Raw genomic sequence first — 18484 nt, 5'->3', positions numbered from 1 at the left:
GAACCTGCAGCTCCTAAAATCCAAAGGAACACAACCGTTCACGCCTGTTTCCCTTCAATCCGCACACATAAGAAGCCCCCCCCCCCCCCTTCCCGAGTCTTCATTATTAAAGTTTGAACCCTCGGTTTTCTCTGCCTGGTTTTGGTTCTGCTCCACATCTCTCTGCACACGTTTGAGCTGGACCTTCCTTCCGTGCACGGCGAGCCCCCCCTCAGGCGGCGCCTCCCCCTCAGTTCTCCACGCAGGCAGCACATAACGAGGCTCCTCGCTCGCTGGCCCGGCTATTAGCCCGACGCAGAGTCGTACCCTTCAGTGCGGTCTGCATCGCAGCACCCTCTCAGATGCCCCCGCTCAGAGGCGCAGAGCTACGGCCGCTCCAAAAGAAGCCGGCCCGGGTGGATCCTGGCCCGTTTCCAGCTAAGCGCTAGTTTAAGAAGCCGCTTCGTTCGCCTCACTTAAAGCACAAAACCTTCTCTCGCCTCCTTCCTTTGGCGTCGATGGTCCCTGTTTGCAGGGTAATATATGCGTCTCCGCTTTGATCTCGCTGTGATAATAAGTCTTGCAAGTTATTTACTCGGTTCTGAAAAGGCTTCAAAGTGGTGTCAGAGTTTTCTCTGCTTTAGGGCTGCTTCTGTATTCTGCTGGCTCTTGGGTGCCGGGATGACAGGTCCTCTGTATTAGGTGGAGATTTTCTCTTTTTTTTTTTTTTTTTTTTGCTTTTTGCTTTTCCAAGACTTCGCCCTCAGCAAAACATCAAATTATTCATCACCCCCCCCCCTCACAGCTGCCCCTGTCAACGTACAACTGCGTATATATTAAACAGTTGTGCTTTACAAGGTGGATTTTATGCACAATGAAAAGTGATTGTTTGAGGTAGCCTAAGGGATACTTTATTGTACAAGCGGGTTGGGGGGGGGGGTAGAGAGCTAGCATACGTATCAAGTATGGTTTTTACAGGACTCGCAGCCCGAAGGCCTTTGTAAATAAATAATGATCAACAGATTGGCTGTGGGCTTTTGAGAAGCATGCCTTTGTCAGTTTGCATGATGGGGAAAATTTTCAAAGCTGCCTTCGTCTGGCAGAGAGGGGCCGGGGGAGCGCGCACCCCCCCACACACACACATCCCCAGCTTTGTGACGGCAGAGTGATACGCTGGAATAACTCAACTCTGTTTGAAACACACCCTGAAAGGATGAAGGCGAGGGGGGGGGGGGGGCAGTGCCAGAGAAAATAATCCTCTGGTAAAATATTAGATCTGGGAAATATCAGCAAAAACAAATTGACCGGAAAGATTAAAAAAAAAAAAAGGAAAACGTGCATTTTCCTGAGCATGGGTGGTATAAGCTAACGAGGTACACAAAATATATAATTCATTAACAACCCCGTTAGCGCTCAGATGCTACATCCCTCTCACCCGGGCCTCGCCGCGGCTACGTCGTTAGCATTAGCGCCAAATCATTAGCCTCATTCCCGCCAGCATCTCCTGACGAGTCGTCGTGGTTCGCAGGAGATGTCACAGCGTCACCCACGGCTGGTGTCCCGTGGGTGTGGCAGCCCCGCTCAGACGTCATGTCTGCTAACCCCCCCCCATACTGAATCTTGTGGTAGGCTCGACCCGAGGCAGGGAGAAGGCAGAGGAAGGAGGCGGCGTGCGCGGCGTCTGACAGGCTGCCACTCAGGCCGCTGACAGCTCTGTGAAAGATAGCTGTCTTGGCAGTGGGAGCTGATGCGGCAGCTCGCCTGCAGACGCCAGTCAGCGCCCTCGCCGAGGCAAGCGGCGCCGAGCAGATTGAAGTGACGGGCGCTCTGTGGAGCTGATTGGTGCAACACGCGGCCTTGGATGAAAGATTCAGGCTGAGTGTAAAAACACTAAACGCTGTCAGTGTTATTATCACCTGCACTAACTGATAGAGGAGAGAGGCTGGCTAATTGACAGTTTTGGGGGGGTTTTGGGGTTTTAAACTTAACTTTTCCTGCGACGGTATGCAGCTGGAATGCAGACTGAAGGGAAAGCGGCATCAAAGCCTCGTCAGCCGGTGACGGCGCTGATAGATGAGAGTGAGGAAGATGTATGTCAAACTCTTCGAACGCTCCCTCCGACGTCGTTGCTTCCGCAACGCTCCAAAATTCTGCATTTGGGCTGTTTTAACTGAGGCTAATTTGCAGATGAATCGCGCGCGCCGCTGCTCCTAAATGAGCTAAATGTTTGAGGAAGGAAGCACAATGTTGAAGCCGTTTCCTGCAGGAAGGAGGAACTCCGAGAGCTCGTCTGGTGGGATAATGGAAGGCGCGAGAGAGGCGCTCCGAGCCGACCGGCAGAGGTCCGTCCTCGGTCGGTGCTACAGCAGATAAAACTCCCTGTTGTGGATTAGCTTGTCTGGTTGTGACGTGCCGCTGAAACATTAATGGTCGTCAGTTGCAGAAGCAAAAATGTGATTGGGCAAATTCCTGAAATATTTAGGGCGCGAAGCCTGTCGGAGCTTTTACTGTGGGAGCCGCGCGGCGTCGGGAAGTGGAAGAGAGGGTAAAAGCTGGTAATTGGCCTCGTGTTGTCGTGCCGTTCGGGCGGCGGCGCTCACGTCTCGCCGCGCGCCGCCAGGACCCGCTTCTCTCATCACACGTTTAAAAACCTCCTCTAAAGAGTCGAAACTTTGACCTCTGTGTGCTGCAGACGCCCTCACGTCTCGGCCTGTTTTCTGTGTGTCCGTGTGTCTTCCCAGCCGTCACGACCCTCTTCTCATCCCCGGCAACGAGCAAATCGAGAACATGGACATGAACGTGAAGCGCTACGACTCCACTGGGATGTTTCACTGGTGCCCGTCAAAGGAGATCGAAAAAGTCATCCTGGTGAGTGGAATCCTGCACTACGGACCACAGAGACCATGTTCCGGGTTCCGGGTTTCCTGACTCCCCTCCTCTCCCCGCAGACTCGGAGCGAAGCCTCTATGACGGTGCTGAGCGGCCATGTGGTGGTCTGTATATTTGGGGATGTCACGTCTGCTTTGGTGGGGCTGCGAAACCTGGTGATGCCTTTAAGAGCCAGTAACTTCCACTTCCACGAGCTAAAGCATATAGTTTTCGTGGGCTCCTTAGATTATCTGCGGAGAGAATGGGAAACCCTGCACAACTTCCCCAAAGTCTCCATCCTACCGGTGAGTGCACCAGTCCGCCGCCAGAGGAGAGGCTTTTAAAGGCAGAGATCTCGGCCCAGCTAGCGACGCGCTGACATTTTAGGCTAATGTGCACACTGACGTCCTGAGAGCCATCGTCATGCTGATGTGATCACACAATCGAGTGATCATTCGGCCCTCCCCTGTCTCATCCGGAGCACTGACACATCCTGCACGTCTGAAGGGGGGGTGGGGGGGCTCACATGTGCCGCAGCTGCAGAAGCCGTCTCGGAGTGCAGCCCGCTGCCTTCCAGCTTGTTAGGCCTGACTTGACTGATGATCAGAGGAGAATCTGAAACACAGCCCTCAGCAGAGGCTAGCCTTTAGATTAGTCCGTGTCTCTGACTCCGGAGTGCCTGCTTCCATCCGTGGAATGTCATCGCCTCCAAACAAGAATACTTGTTAACTAATTTCCCAGAGCTCCGATCTGCTCACTTGTGAACCGTTTCTCTCTCTCTCCCTGTTCCTCTCACGCTAAAGGGGACGCCGTTAAGTCGGGCAGATTTGAGGGCTGTCAACATCAACCTCTGCGACATGTGCGTAATCCTGTCAGCCAATCAGAACAATATCGAAGACGCCTCGCTGCAGGACAAGGAATGCATCTTGGCATCACTCAACATCAAGTCTATGCAGTTTGATGACAGCATCGGGGTCTTACAGGCTAATTCCCAAGGTAAGGGGTGTCCTGCTGGACCGCTGCCCACAGGGGACAGGTTGTGGACAAAAGAGCAGTCACATGGTGGGGGTGGAGGGGGTGGAGGGGGGGGGCTCACACCCTAACTGCTCTTAATTGAAATATTGTGCGTCTCCGCTGCGTCGGTTGTCTGTTCTCAGCCGCGTTCCTGGTAATTACGCGCGGTATAATATTTTTTAATGATGTAATCAACGCGACTGTGTCATTCGATGCCCCCCCCCCCCCCCCCCCCCCCCCCCCCCCGATCTGGTGTCTGGCAGATCGTCTGGAACAGATTGTGGATGTTTGCAAACACATGAACCTGGCGTCCCATCAGGCCTCATCATCATTAAGCAGCAAGTACAAATCACCAGGCAGGCCCATTCAGCTGCTCCTCATTAGTCACAGCAAAACAGCGGCACGTGCACACACACACGCACACACAGCCTGTGTGCCATCACGCGCCCCTGCAAACAGGTGATCCTGGTTTCTGATTGGCTGATGAGTCGGGAGGTTTGAACAACAAACATTATCTTTAGTGCAGAACATTTCCAGGTGTTTCAGGAGAACGCCGACACGGTTCCGTCGCCCGCCCGGCGCGAGTGACCCGCCGCCGGTGGCCGTGGCGCCGAGGAAGGACGGGCACGTGTAAATCTTTGGGTCCTGGGAACTCGGGAAGTCCCCGATAGACGAGCGGGGCCCCCTCCGCCCGCTGGGTGGATGGATGGAGCCTATTGTCATCAATGATTGGCTCGTCCATCAGCCGCCCATTTCAGTGATAAATACTTCACTTTCGGAGGCGTGCGCACAAACCGCCCCGACGTGCAGCCGTGCACGCGCGTGCACGACCCTCCTCTTGTTTCAAAGGTATTGTTTTGGGAATTTCTCCCTCCTAGCAGTACTCCTGTTCAGACACTGTACGTGGAATTTAAAACACGGAAAGGCGGATGAATAAGTAAACAGGCGCCATCCTGGGGGAGAGCTTCTCACGGCTGCTGCAGCGTGTAGTCGACCGCAGAGCACGGCTGTGCCCGGGGGGCTACAGGGGAAGAGGGGGCATGGAACCCAGATCTCACACGTCTGTTGTTGCATCAGAGTGGAACAGGCAGGGCTCGGAGGGCTGATTCTTCACCCCGGCCATTAAGACACGTGTGTTAACTGTCAGAATTAAACAAAGGGCTCCAGATTTATAAAAATGAAAACAGAATGAAGGCGATTGATAGAGAATCGCACAGAAAATGTCCCATCGACTGGATTTTCCTCAGGTCGACTGGTTTGCGGATTTAAAAGTAAGCTAGCTACGGCGGTGCTAAACTGCTTCTCTAAATGGAGGCTAATGTCAAAAATGTCCTTCAGATTTAGCAGCGCAGCATCTGAGCTAATGTTGGCGGATCTGGCGAAGGTCTTAGCAGCTGTCCAGCTCGCTGTTTCTGGACCCGGGCGGCTCTGGAAAAGCCCCGAGTCCCCCTAAAACCCCATCTTCCTGTAGGTTTGCTAGCATGCGACGGGAGTACTCGGCTGTCACTCCGGGGTGGAGTGAACGTCGTCGTTTATGGGCATCGACACAATGATGTTTGCTCTGTCTGAGCTGGTGCTCCTCACGTGCACGGAAGCGTCAGCCCTCTGCTATTTCCAACTTCAGTAATTGGTGTAACAAGAGGTCTGATTACCCACGCCTGAGTGCGGTGTGTGTGGGTGTGTGTGTGTGTGTGTGTGTGTGTGTATGTGTGCTTCCTGTTGTGTAGTCAAACTCTTTGGTGTCTTTCCTGTTGCAGGGGGAGGGGGGGGGGTCTCTTTTGTAATGTAAGCAGCTCATTGAGTTTGTTGACAGAGATGAAAAACTCACAAATACACACGCACACGCACACAAACACACACACACACACATATGAAAAATGCACAGTCCTTTTAAAAGTTTGTGACCTGAATATATTCCCCGCATTATGTTTCCTGGGCTGTGGCACTATGGGCTGGCGTTCTGCCGCAGTCAGCAGTAAATGATGGATGTCAAAACACAGCTGATGCATTATGCATCGAGCATTACAGATTTAAGGTGTTTACTTGTCACTTTGAGGAAATGCAAAAAATGTGAAGTCATGTGGATTCATCCTCCTGTCACTTGCACTTGTATTTCATGGTTCTCAGCCACGCCACTTCCCATAAAAGGTTTTTAGGATCCACTTCACCAATTTTATTGTAACAAAATGAACAACATTTAAAATTTATGCCTGCTGGTTGATGGAGGGACGTGAATGCTAAATATGTCTTGGCTGACCTCTAAAAGCAGAGGAGCCGTGTTGCACTTTGAAGACAGGTGCCCTGTTCGTTTAGGCGTCTACATCCAGCTTTTATCGCCGTCATGTCACGTACGATGGCGCGAGCACACGCCAGAAACACGCTTGTGCCCTGGCCTCCACTTCCTGCCATAGGCCTAACAGCAGGGCAGGCTCTGAGCTTATGCTAGCGCTAAGGCCAACATGTTATTACGTTCTGTGGAAAAAACAATTTGGGAAGGAATTCTGTTACTTTGGGAGATATCTTTTTAATTTAGACATGAGGAGAAAGGAAGCAAAGTCATGCCACAGCACCAGAAGGCTCTAGTTTCTAGGCTGCTAACCTATGCTGCACCTCCAACAATGCTAATGCTAACCATGCTACCACGTTGTGCTTTTACCTGTGTTTATTCCTCCTTTCTTCCACTCACAGCTGCTGTTTGCTTTGGTTGTGCAGGTTTCACGCCCCCTGGAATGGACCGGTCATCTCCAGAAAGCAGTCCAGTACATGGCTTCGTGCGCCAGGCTTCCGTCACCACGGGCTCCAACATCCCCATCATCACAGAACTCGGTAAACCTGACAGCCCCCCCCCCCCCACTAACGCTGATAACCTCCTGACTTTGCGACACGTGTCCGAGCGACTCGCCGTTCATTCGGAGTCGATCGTTCCTGTTGAAAAAGAGGAACAACTGCAATTGATCTGAGGTGAACTGAGCGGGCTGGTTGTGTTTCCATGGCAGCGGTGGAGGATTTTACCCAACTGAAGTTGATGTTTGCATGAGCTCGACTCTCCGCTCCGGCGAGCTCACCTGCATCACCTGCAGGCGCCGGGAGCCGCCTTTGCTCGCTGGAGCGTTGTAACCGGAGGAAGTCGGATGGGCATCTTTTGAACTTCCCATCCTGCAATTTGTCTCCTAATGCACAGGAGAGCCTGATGGAGAGGGTGGGAGAGGGACGGGGATGAAAAGATATGGGGGGGGGGAGAAAACTGCCTGGGTTGCAAAATGGGTCCATTTATTAATAACAATGGCAGCGGTTGTATTCCCACTGGTGGTGGGGACTCATGAAACTTTTACATCTCCAAGGGGGCTTCTAAAGCCGCGGAGGCCGGCCACTTTGTCTCCCCTGACCCAATTAGGGAGCAATGGAGCATGAGGCCAGCTGAGAAAATGCCAGAACGGGGAAAAGGAGCTAGCTAATATTACTTGGAAGCGGAGCAGCCATTACCTGCAGAGAGGCGCTCCCATCAGCCTGCATACGGAATCGCCGGCGTGGCCGCGCTGCTCTCACACATCCAGTAGTCGAGCAGCTCGCGGCTCTCAAAGCCAACTCCGAATGTGCGGAAGAGCGCTCGTTCCTCGCTGGAATGGCGCCGTCAGGTGTCCGGTTCAGGCTGCCAGCAGCAGATTAGCGCTTCACGTCTCATTAAGGCGCCGGGTTCTCCTGGCTTTGCGTGGGAGGGAGGTGTTGCAGATAAGAGCGTCTTCATCCCCTTTGTCGTCCAACCATGGAGGAGTTCGCTGTTGTCTGCAGTGTTGTGACACATGTAATCCAGGAGGCGCCGGCCGCCTTCTCCTGGTCCGAGAGCGAACCCGGACCAGGCCAGGGTTTCAGAGGCAGAGAAAATGCAGTTTTTTTTGCTTTTGTTTTCCTTCAGAACTGTGAATAACCTCCCCGTTTCTCCCTTCCCTGCGCCGTCTCGCCGCCGTTAGCTAAACCTGGCAAACTGCTGCCACTGGTTTCACTCAGTCAGGAAAAAAAGAGTGGAACCAGCATACAAATGATAACAGAGCTGGGTAAGCCGAGCCTTTGTCACCCGCTGCTGTCCTCGCCCCCGCCCTCGCCCTCGCCCTCGCCCTCGCCCTCGCCCTCGTCCTCGCCGCTCCGCATCACTTTGTCTTGATTTGTCTGGTTGCAGTCAAGGCCCTCGCTGCTCCCATGGCTTCACTTTGAACACATTCTGCTTTTAAATTCTTTGTTCTGGTTGAAATCGACTGTCTTGTTTTGGCCCATTTCAGTGTTTTATTTATTTATTTGTTCTTCTTCTTCTTCTTTCGGGGCTATCCCCCCCCCCCCCCCTCGCTCCAGTGGCATCACAGGCTTTTGATCATGCTCTATCTGTCCTTGTGGCTGTTTTCATAGCAACACCCCCCCCCACACACACCGACACACACTCCCAGTTCAGTCTTCTGGCCCTGGTCCTTTTGCATCAGCCTCTCGCTTCTCTGACTGACGTTTCTGTTCCACAGCCGCCAGGAGCCTGGAAAGAAATCAAATATCAAAGACAGATCAAAGCATCTTTTAAGCAATTTGTGTATTTTGCACATCGTTTCTCCTGCTTTGTCCTTTCTTCTCCCCCCCCAACCAGAACTCTGAGATATCAGAGGAGAACTAAAAGCATGTGTGCCGCTCCCTTTCTGCATCTAAGAGATGCACTAAATGGAGCGTTTGTTTCGTGTTCTGACACTTAAGCTGCAGACGAGGCTGAAAAAATCTCCTTTTTTTGGCCATTTAAATCCACTCAACCATCCATTGAGCACATTTTATCCATTTTCAGATGGAAAACTTTCGTAAGCTTCCTTTAATGTAGCTCTTTGATGTTGTGACGGACTCCTTCGTGGAGGGGAACTGAACACTCAGCATGCCTTCTCAGGTGCACGGGTGTCTTTGTGACGCTGTCGCCATTGTTGGAGTCTCACTGTAGAGAGCTGCGCTCTCTCCTGCTCGCTATCTCCGTCTCCGATACTAAAAGCACCTGAAATATTCCACAGTTGGGACTTCTACAATGGTTTCCACTGTTTGCTTCATAGCTGGAATTCTTTCTCCGGGAGTGGTGGTTTGTCTTTGTGTTTGAACTTGCATGTTCTGTAGAGTAGATGGAGTCCTAAATGTTGGATTATGGCCACTAAATACTCACCAAATGATGTCAATCATGGTTCTGATCAGTCTTACACGCCACAGACGCTCCCTCTTAAGCTTAGACGGGTCCCAGGTGTGTGTGTGTGTGTGTGTGTGTACTGACTGACTTGCTCTCCTCCCCCTCAGTCAACGACTCCAACGTTCAGTTCCTGGACCAGGACGACGATGACGACCCGGACACAGAGCTGTACCTCACTCAGCCCTTCGCCTGCGGCACCGCCTTCGCTGTCAGCGTGCTCGACTCCCTCATGAGCGCGGTGAGTTGTCAGAGCCTGTCGTGGCGGGCGGGCGGGAGCCCCGCCCCCACCCGCCACGACCAGTCGTCCTTCCTGACCTGTCATTTATTCTGGCAAAGCAATAACCTGAATTTTAAAGTGATGAAAGAGAAGAGCGACTTCCCCTCCCCTCGTCTTTTTCACCCTCACTTCTGGTGAGCAACTGATGGCTTCATCCCAGCCGCCCCCTCTGAGGGGGGGGAGGGGGGGGTCAGAGCGGCGCCGTGCAGGAGCGGAGCAGGCGTCAGCTGTAGTCTGCTGCCGGTCAGAGGTGACACCGGCTAATGGACAGTGCTCATCCATCATGAGGCTCCGCGGGCCTGTCAGGGGCCCGCGGAGACGCGCTGCCACTCCGGCCCGCCTGCCGAGTGACATCGGCTGTCTCCGCGCGGCGAAAGCGGGTCCCGATCGGCTTGAAGGACGAGAGAGGCCGACGTCCGCGGAGCACAGTTAAACCGCTGTTTGAGAAGCCACTCGGGCGTGGCGGCGTGTGGAGATCAGCAGTGCTGCGTCTGATTGCTCATAACGTCCACGTGTAGCACGGCGAGGGGGCGGGGGAGGGGGAGGGGGAGGGGGGGGCCTGGACCCCGGCGCCAGGTTACGGATCTTTCCTCCTTGTCTGCAGACGTACTTCAATGACAACATCCTGACGTTGATCCGGACGCTGGTGACGGGAGGAGCCACACCAGAGCTGGAGGCCCTGCTGGCGGAGGAGAACGCCCTGCGAGGAGGCTACAGCACGCCGCAGACGCTGGCCAACAGAGACAGGTGCCGCGTGGCCCAGCTGGCCCTCTATGACGGGCCCTTTGCTGACTTGGGGGTAAGCGGACCTGTATGCAAAGTTGACACTTTCTGGCAGCACCCAGCAGCACACATCCTGCGGCGGGGGGAGCGGCCACGGGCGGACGAGCACGTTAGCGTTAGCGTCCACACGTCGGGCGGAACATCACTAATCACACTGATTTTCCAGAGGATTTCTCAGCTCCACTGATCAGGATCATTAATCGGACCTGTTGTTGACGTTGACGTTGACTCGCCTTTGTTTTCTTGTCTCACTAGGATGGGGGTTGCTATGGAGATTTGTTCTGTAAGGCTCTGAAGACCTACAACATGCTGTGTTTTGGAATCTACAGATTAAGAGACGCTCACCTCAGTGTTCCCAGCTCGTGTACAAAACGGTACCTTAGATCCGAAACAGTTAAATCTGCCCCTCTGACCGTCTGATGTTGGCGCCTCTCCATCTTTGACCCCCCCCCCATCCTTCCCCACCAGCTTCATTCTCCCATGTTTGCTCCGCAGGTACGTGATCACAAACCCGCCGTACGAGTTCGAGCTCGTGCCCACCGACCTGATCTTCTGCCTCATGCAGTTCGACCACAACGCGGGCCAGTCCCGGACGAGCCTGTCCCACTCCTCTCACTCCTCCCATTCCTCCAGCAAAAAGAGCTCCTCCGTCCACTCCGTCCCACCCTCCAACCGGCAGAACCGCAGCACTAAGACCCGGGAAGCCCGCGACAAACAGAAGTACGTGTCCCTCCTGTGGCGTCCTGGTCCGTGTTTGTGTGCAGAACCTGGTGGAGGCTGTGTATCGGCGTGTTTGTGGTCTGTCTGTGTACCGTGTGCTACACCTCCCTCACCATCACCCGCCTGCGATCATGGCTGAAATCGTAACATGAGCTAGCTACGACGCCCGTTTCCTGGCTAGCTGCCGCGCCGCTCGCGTCGGTTGGAAACCGGGTCCGATTGAACCCGCTGTCTCGTCGAGTCCTGTTGCATCTGTCCTCTGATTCACCTGTTCTGTCTCGCCTCCCCGTCTTTGTGCGGTAAACGACCCTTTGTCTGTGGAATCTTTGCGGCGCTCACGATCCGCCGGCCTGGTCTGTGGGTCCTGGACGACCCGCCTCATCCCACCAACGCCCGTCCGCAGTGTCGCCCATCGTGCTTCTGTAGCGCATGTCCATGTTTCTGGATGTTTCCGCAGGCAGTGTTACACCTGAAGGACAGTTCAAAGCACCTCCGCTCTAAAAGCATGCAGATTTGTTATGGTGGACGAACTGTTCCGTAGATGTTCAGCCCTCGATACATCTTCAGCCCGAGATGTACGCTAGTCTCAACACTGTTGTAACACAACTGAGCTTTAAATGGATTGGTGTTGTGTACTGACTGTAAATACCACGTACTCACAGTAGATTACTTACCTCTCTCTCTGAAGTGCAACAAGGATGAATAGAATGGGCCAAGGTACGCAAGTTAACGATTCTGCATGACTTAGCAAGTTTTATTGGAGTTCTGATCATAACTATGTCCTGTGGATATTGTTATGACGGGGGGGGGGTTGACTCATTTCTCATGTTGTCCCAACGCTGAGTGAACCTCACGCCTCAGTTTAAGCTTTGCTTTCGCGTGAGAAAGCAAAGCGTCTGCTTCTGCTGCCTCCCCCCTCCCATGACCAGGACCATCCCCACACTGCATGAGGTTAATCCAGAAGAGCCCCCCCCCCATGACCTTTCTTTCATGGTTTCTTTCTCATCTGTCCTGCACTTCTCTGCTTTTCTTTGGACTCTGTTCTGGTTTGCACTGTGTGAGAGGTCTGCGTGTTTGTGCATCTTCCCTCCTCTCGAATGCTGTTAAATGTCCGTTACCGACGTTCAACCTCGATGTTTCTCCTCCCGTCGAACTCGGTAAATTAGTATCGTCCTGACATCATCATGAAGTGTCCCCCCCACTGCATAAATCAGGATCGGACATGTAGGTCAGGCTTATTTAAACCCCTCCGAGCAGCCAAAAGTCGTCCGGTCCTTCGCAGTTGGTCACACCAGGAGAGAGCTCAGCGCGACCAATCGGGGGGCTAAATTGAACAGGGATTTGAGTCAATAAGTTCCCTACTTGTAACCCAGCGCACCTGATATGGTGGTTTGAGGCGACATCAGCCAGTTCTCCATATCAGACTCTGGAGAGAGATGGCAGACATCTTGCTTCACCTCAGGCGCCATTCAGCACATCAAATAGCACTTCTGGAACACACAGACCCGTGGCCTCAAGCCCACACACACACACACACACACACACACACACACACACACACACACAGGGAGTACATGAACACACAAGGTTTGCTCCACTTAGCAAAGTTAAAATTTGATATTACAACTTTCCCCAAAAGGAAGTGACATCCTGAACGACAGCGCCGACGCTGTGAAGTTCAGCAGACGAGTTTACAAACTTCTAATAGCCGGCGCACATCGCTTCCCCTTCCCCGCGCCCTGAAACAGGGCGCTTAAAAGAGCTCTCCGGAATGACAAGGAAAAGTCTTTTAAATCTCTTCTCTCTCAGAACGACTGTCAGAATAAAAGCAGAACTTGCCCTGAGATCCGAGCGTAGCAGTGACATTAGCTGGAACCAGGAGCGCTAACGCTGTGCAAGTTGCTTAAACTGAGGCCGCGTGCTTGCTGCTCGTGCCGTGTTGTATTCCAAGCTAACTCTGCCTTCTCTTCTTCCCCTCCCGCCTCGTCTTTCGCCAGAAAAGAAATGGTTTACAGATGAAGCGGACAATGCCTACCCCCGGAACATTCAGATCAAGCCCATGAGCACTCACATGGCCAACCAAGTCAACCAATACAAATCCACCAGTAGTCTGATTCCACCGATCAGAGAGGTCGAGGATGAATGCTGAACGCGGTTCTCCCGACGCTTCACCAGGCTCTCATTACGCTCTTTGGAAGGAAAACCCGGGGAGACGACCCTCAGAAGGGGGTGTGTACCGATGATAACGACGGCCACGTTGAAGACCGACACACTTCCCTTCACTCATTCTTCAGCTCACGGGTTGGACAGAGACCCACACTAGAAGGGACCTCCTATGTGTATACCGTTAATGTTACTTCCACGCTCTTGGACATTGTTTTATTTATTAATGTATCCATAGTGATGTACATAATGACAATCAAATAAGGATTGTACAGCCCCTTCCCCTTAGCACTTTTTTGGAATTATTTTATGAGCTGAAAAAAAAAAAAAAGAGTACTTCCTGTAATTCTTTGCAATAGTTCACCGCTGTGCGACCGGCCTCCCGGACTGGGGGGGGGGGGTCCTCAGAGGACGAGTTGTTGCGGCGATAAACTGATCATATCACCCAAAGATTTGTCCAGATGTGTCACGTCGAGCCCGCTGGGTCTGACGGCATCGTATCGCCCGTCTGCTTCTGTTCTATTTGCACTAAAACCGAACGAGTTTCTTTTCGACGGAACCTTCAGGTTCCCCCGGTGAGGAGAGGAAGGAAGGAAGGAAGGAAGGAAAGAAGGAAGGAAGGAAGGAAGTTGGGGAGGGAAGGCTGCTAGGCTGTAGGAGGCATGCCAGTTTTCTGTTCTTAGGTCGTCTTACGTCATGACGCAGCAGACGCACTCGAGCGCGCGCTACATCATCGCCCATCGCTACGCCCTACAGCGCCCCCGCTGGCCTGTGCGTGACAGTGCATCTTCGGGATACGATATAATAAACCTGGGTTTGGATCTACAAAGAGAAACGCCACGTTGCATCGAAAAGCAATCTATGGTTGAGCCAGCAGGACCAGCAGCTGCGGCTAAAATGGGAACACACACAAAAAAAGAGCTTTTCTGAAGGTTTAAATGTGTTTGAAGAACGCCACATGTCGCATAAAAGTGGGCACGAATGGGTCCTCCTCTGACCCGAGCACCCGCCTGGCACAGGACTGGCACAGAGGCAGGAAAGTGCTTGGATGTTCTCTGTGGCCAGTCCAGACGTCCCACGCCTGAAACCTGCTGTTGTGTCCCGTGTGTTCCCAAATGCAACACGTGCGTGTCAGATCCAAACCCAGCCGTGATTCGGAGGTGGTCGCACTAACACGGTCGCGTCGTTCCATCACTAAACACGATATATTTGTAGTTATTTTTCTAGACAGAGGAGCTGAAAAAGATATTATATTTAAGTACGACATCATATCAAAGCATCATTTACGGATGTAAATAAAGTATCAGTTGTAACCCCCCCCCTCATTCTAGGTCACCTTGAGCAGCTCTAATTCGCTATCCGCTAACGAGCATGCGCAGCGAGCGGATGAGAGGGGTTCTAACCAGATCAGTGTGCTTGTCCGTTCGTCGCCTCGTCCTCAAGTGAACATTTGACCTGTGACCACGTCGGTGTCGCACTGTAGCGAAAAGATTTCTGCTCAGAACAACACGTGTGCGCGCGTAATCGGGCCGCTTGTGCGTCTTTAGCTCGCGGCTAAAGAAATTGACAAGCTGATTGTTCGTTGCTGAGACAGACTTCAAAAAAGGGTCCCGTCGCAGACGTGGAAATGAGCGCCAGTCCAGCGAACGATCCGGTCCGGAGGGAGAGAATCCTTCGTTTCCCTGTCTCTTACTTTTTACCGGGTTTACATTCCATTTTGTCCACTCGGCGTCCACCTACCGCTTCTCATTTGTTTACAGAGCGTTTCCCTGGTCCTTAAACGCAGCGCCACGCAAATCCCAAACAGGAGCTCACCACGGAGTGCAAAGGTCGTTTTTGATACCCCCGTTGTCCCTCGTCGTCCCGCCCGCCTTCGCCCCGTCATACGTGTCCGTGCGATGTCTTGGAATTGTTTGTTTTAGAGTGTTTTTTAAAGTGCCACGAGTTCAGGCGAAGCATCCTTCAGTCATTTGGGTCCGATCGGGGTCTTCACTGTGAGAGCGCAGTCTTGTACCGGCACGGAGAACATCCAAGCCATCAACGCCTCCGTGCCGGTATAGTGCCAGGCGGGGTCCAGAGGGGGGTCCGTTGAAGTCCCACTATAAGCGAAAAGTGGCGTCTGGAGAGCAGGATTTCGGGGTTCGGGTCAGACGTGGATGACTAAAGGATGCGCTGAGGCTTCACACATCACTAACAGTGTACGGCTTTATTTTTGTGAATCTATTTTTTTGCTGGAAAGGATGGAAATAATAACTTATCTGCTGGGAATTGAAGTAGTGACGATAGAACGTAGAACCTAGGGAGGGGACGCGGGCTTCAAGTCTTAATCACGCATTCAAATTGCGTACAGCAATTTTTATGTTTTTATAATTTGTTGCTATTTTTGGCTGCCTATCATTTCAGGAAGAATTCAGGACGTCGCTCTTATCACAGATAGGGTCTGTAGGCGCGTTACCATCGCGGCGAGCAGGAGGTTGACGCAGCAGACGGGTCAGAGCGGGTGGGATGGGTGCACGAGTGGCGCGGTGGTGCTGAGTCGATCTTCCTGACTGTCCAATATAATCTGCTGATAGATAAACTGTCTTGTACAAAACGTTTGTACATAGATTGTACATGGTTTCTTTTTGTATTTTCTCAAAATAAAATGGATGTATTTGTGTTCTAAACCATGAAATTCTTTCGCTCTGTTTTTTTTTGTGGTCATACTTCCTTCTTCCTGTTCAAAGCCCCCCCCAACATTAGTCCAGCTACATGTCGGCTGATGGGAAAATCAGACCCCCTCCTGACCCCACCTGTCCCAGCAGGAGGCCTGACTTTAATGTTTATTGTGTTTTCCCAATTCCCACCCCACGGAGGGGTCCGGTTTGGCATTAGTCTTGATTTACGTGTACTGACGCGCCATTAGCTGCTCCGTCACTTCCACCCGTCAGTTTGAATCACGTCCACGCCGCCTCCTGTATCTACATGAAAGTGCTGACAGCAGGTACGTCATGAAACGCCGCGGATTCTATTCTTGGGGAATGTTAGCCGGGCGCCATTGAAGCTTTTTCCTTTTTTAATGCACTCTGGATTCATCATTACCCCCCCCCCCCCCCCCCCCCCCCCCCCCCCCCTCCTCCAGAGCTCTCTGGGGCAACACCTCCATCTGGGGGGTGAGACCTCAGCAACCATCTTACCCTCCGTGTGGTAGCGTTCCCAGGGCCATGATGCTCTTCCTGGTCAACCACGTGAAGGACCGCCTCCAGAGCGAGCGCAACAATCTCCTGACCCGGTCTGAGGACGTGGCCCAGCGGCACAAGGAGTCCGCCGACGTGCTCCAGGTCAGACTGAAGAAAGCAGCCGGGTGATCGCCGAGTTCAGGGAAACGCACCTGCGGTGAAGCGGAGCCTGCGCCGAGCCCCCCCGTCATGCACTCATCGCGTCCAAACCTCAAGTCCCGAAAAACAAAAACCTCCTCTGAGGTACAGTAGGTTCATATTAGTATCCCCCTTCCCCCCTGAAAAACAGAACCTGTAGAACCTCAAATTGGCATCGACTGGATGAACCCCCCCCCACCTTTGTTTTGGCACTGCTGTCCAGAAGGTCCGACCGCTGGCTCTGAATCACCGTCACATTTATTTATTGACGTCTTCCTTGTCGATAATTATGTTTGCACATCGCTGCCTATGTGGCTTTGCTTAAAAAACCCAAAACACCTAAAATGATTACGTAAACAAGCGGTTCTTACTTTGTTCCGAAGTAACTGAAAATAAAAATGGTGTTTTTCCCCAGTTTATGATTATGGTAGATGAGGAAAACAAATGTTAACATCACTTAGAATAAAAAGACTAAAAGTCAGACTTTACTTCTATAACAACATAATCAAAGTTGTCCAGCAGATCTCTCCCTCCTTTATGTAATCATGCTAAGCTAACTAGCTCACATGCATTAATCAACCAACCAACTACCAGTGTGGTGTAAAACTCCAGCTGTTGCCCATAACACCCTCCATTTATGGACCCGGGGCTTAAGGGAGGGGACACGGCCCCCTCCCTTAAGCCCCATCAGGCACAGACAGGACTTGAACTAGACGCAGCACCACTGGTGACTCACGGTCGCACTTGTTCCCACCAGGCCATCAGAGGCTGGGAGCAGATGTTCTCATGGGACTTTTGACATTCAAGTTGGACACTCGTTACTCTAAAAGTAGGAAAAGGGATTTGAACCAGGAACCTTCAGAAGCACAGCCCTATGTTGAACCACCTGAGCTACACGCTCACGGTGGCCCTCACCCCCCCGAGAGACTTCAGGAGAACTTCCCCGCTGTCCGACGTCTGAACAAATTTGAAAATTTGCCTCTGTACATACGGTTATTGTGTTATTTACTGTTTGTGAAAGTGGCCTAAACTTTTTACAGTGTTTAAAATGTTTCTGTCAACTTTTTCAAGGGTGCAGAGGAGTCTGAGGGTCCTCCAGGGGCTTCTGAGGAGGGAGGCCTTTCCAGACGTCCTCTTAGGAACCGCCGCTGTCTCTCCAGTCTGGTCACCGCCCGCTCTTCCTCCTCCTCCTCCTCTTCCTCAGCTGAAGTGTGCAATTTCACACTTCAATGTCAAACAGGCGGTTGGGAGGAGAACAGGCGACCCGCCCTGGCATTTGTCCTCATTCCTCTCGCCAACGTGCGACCGCCATTAGCCTGGGGTTAGCTTAAGTGGCGCTGCAAGGACTCGCAGAACCTCCTTGCCATCAGGGGGGTGGGGTGGGGTGAGGGAGTGGGGGGTAGGTGAGGGGTGGGGTGGAGGGGTAAGAATCAGAGCAGATGTTTGTGCGGCTGTTGATTTGTGGTGAGATAAGGAGCAGCTGGGACTGATGGCTTGTTAGTGTTGGGGTGTGTGTGTGTCCATGTGTGTGTGTGTTGGGGGGGGGGGGGGGGGCTCTGTGAGGTGTTTTCAAAACGATTGATTTACACGTAAGTGGCTCCAGGTGTGCTCACGCGGCACCACTGATGCAGATCGATCCCGCCGCAGCTGATCGATCAGCCGTTTACTATAGTTTGGTGTTACCGCGGCGACGGCGAGGCGGGCTGGGCCTGTGGCCCTGCCATCGCCGTGGCAACTGGCCTTATCTCAATATGAGCCACAAAAGTGTAATCAGGCGGTGAGAAACGCCGGCATAAATGTTTATGATTGTGTGCGTTGCGCCGCCACCGAGGCGTCCTGCTCCTCCGAGATACTTGGGGGGTAATGAGGCGCGCGGGAGGAGCGGGCGAGTGTTGGCCTTATCGCCGCGTCACACCCAGAACGCAGGAATAAATAACAACACTGGATTCCCGTAAACAAGCAGCTCGTTCTCGGTCGTATTTAACGGCGTCGCCGCGGCGACCTTCGCCTGATTTAATGGTGTGGCGACGCCAATCGGACAGAAGAAGAAGACCTCTCATGTCAAAAGTGTCTCTTCTGGGCGAAGCCTTTGGTAATTTTTCCAAACACGGAGCGTCGAGAGTCCTCACC

At 52.7% G+C, this 18484-nt stretch overlaps 1 protein-coding gene across 31 annotated transcripts in view; it reads left to right on the top strand.

Annotated features, from left to right (window-relative positions):
• The window catches only part of kcnma1a (potassium large conductance calcium-activated channel, subfamily M, alpha member 1a), an 85903-nt gene extending 70231 nt beyond the window's left edge, over positions 1-15672 (top strand). For 13 of the 31 annotated variants that reach the window (XM_029835778.1, XM_029835779.1, XM_029835777.1 and 10 more), the window contains 10 exons: positions 2721-2847; positions 2928-3152; positions 3651-3843; positions 6574-6687; positions 9163-9293; positions 9937-10131; positions 10371-10489; positions 10611-10835; positions 11524-11552; positions 12833-15672. In XM_029835778.1, coding sequence (XP_029691638.1) covers positions 2721-2847; positions 2928-3152; positions 3651-3843; positions 6574-6687; positions 9163-9293; positions 9937-10131; positions 10371-10489; positions 10611-10835; positions 11524-11552; positions 12833-12984 — 1510 coding nt within the window. In that variant the 3' untranslated portion in view covers positions 12985-15672. Of the gene's footprint in view, positions 1-2720; positions 2848-2927; positions 3153-3650; positions 3844-6573; positions 6688-9162; positions 9294-9936; positions 10132-10370; positions 10490-10610; positions 10836-11523; positions 11553-12832 lie in introns of those variants that run through there. The other 18 variants (XM_029835797.1, XM_029835795.1, XM_029835783.1 and 15 more) reach the window with 4 other exon arrangements.
• Positions 15673-18484: the final 2812 nt, after the last annotated feature.

Source organism: Takifugu rubripes, chromosome 4, assembly GCF_901000725.2.
Source record: "Takifugu rubripes chromosome 4, fTakRub1.2, whole genome shotgun sequence".
Classification (NCBI taxonomy): Eukaryota; Metazoa; Chordata; class Actinopteri; order Tetraodontiformes; family Tetraodontidae; genus Takifugu; species Takifugu rubripes.
This window is presented reverse-complemented; position numbering and strand designations above follow the sequence as displayed.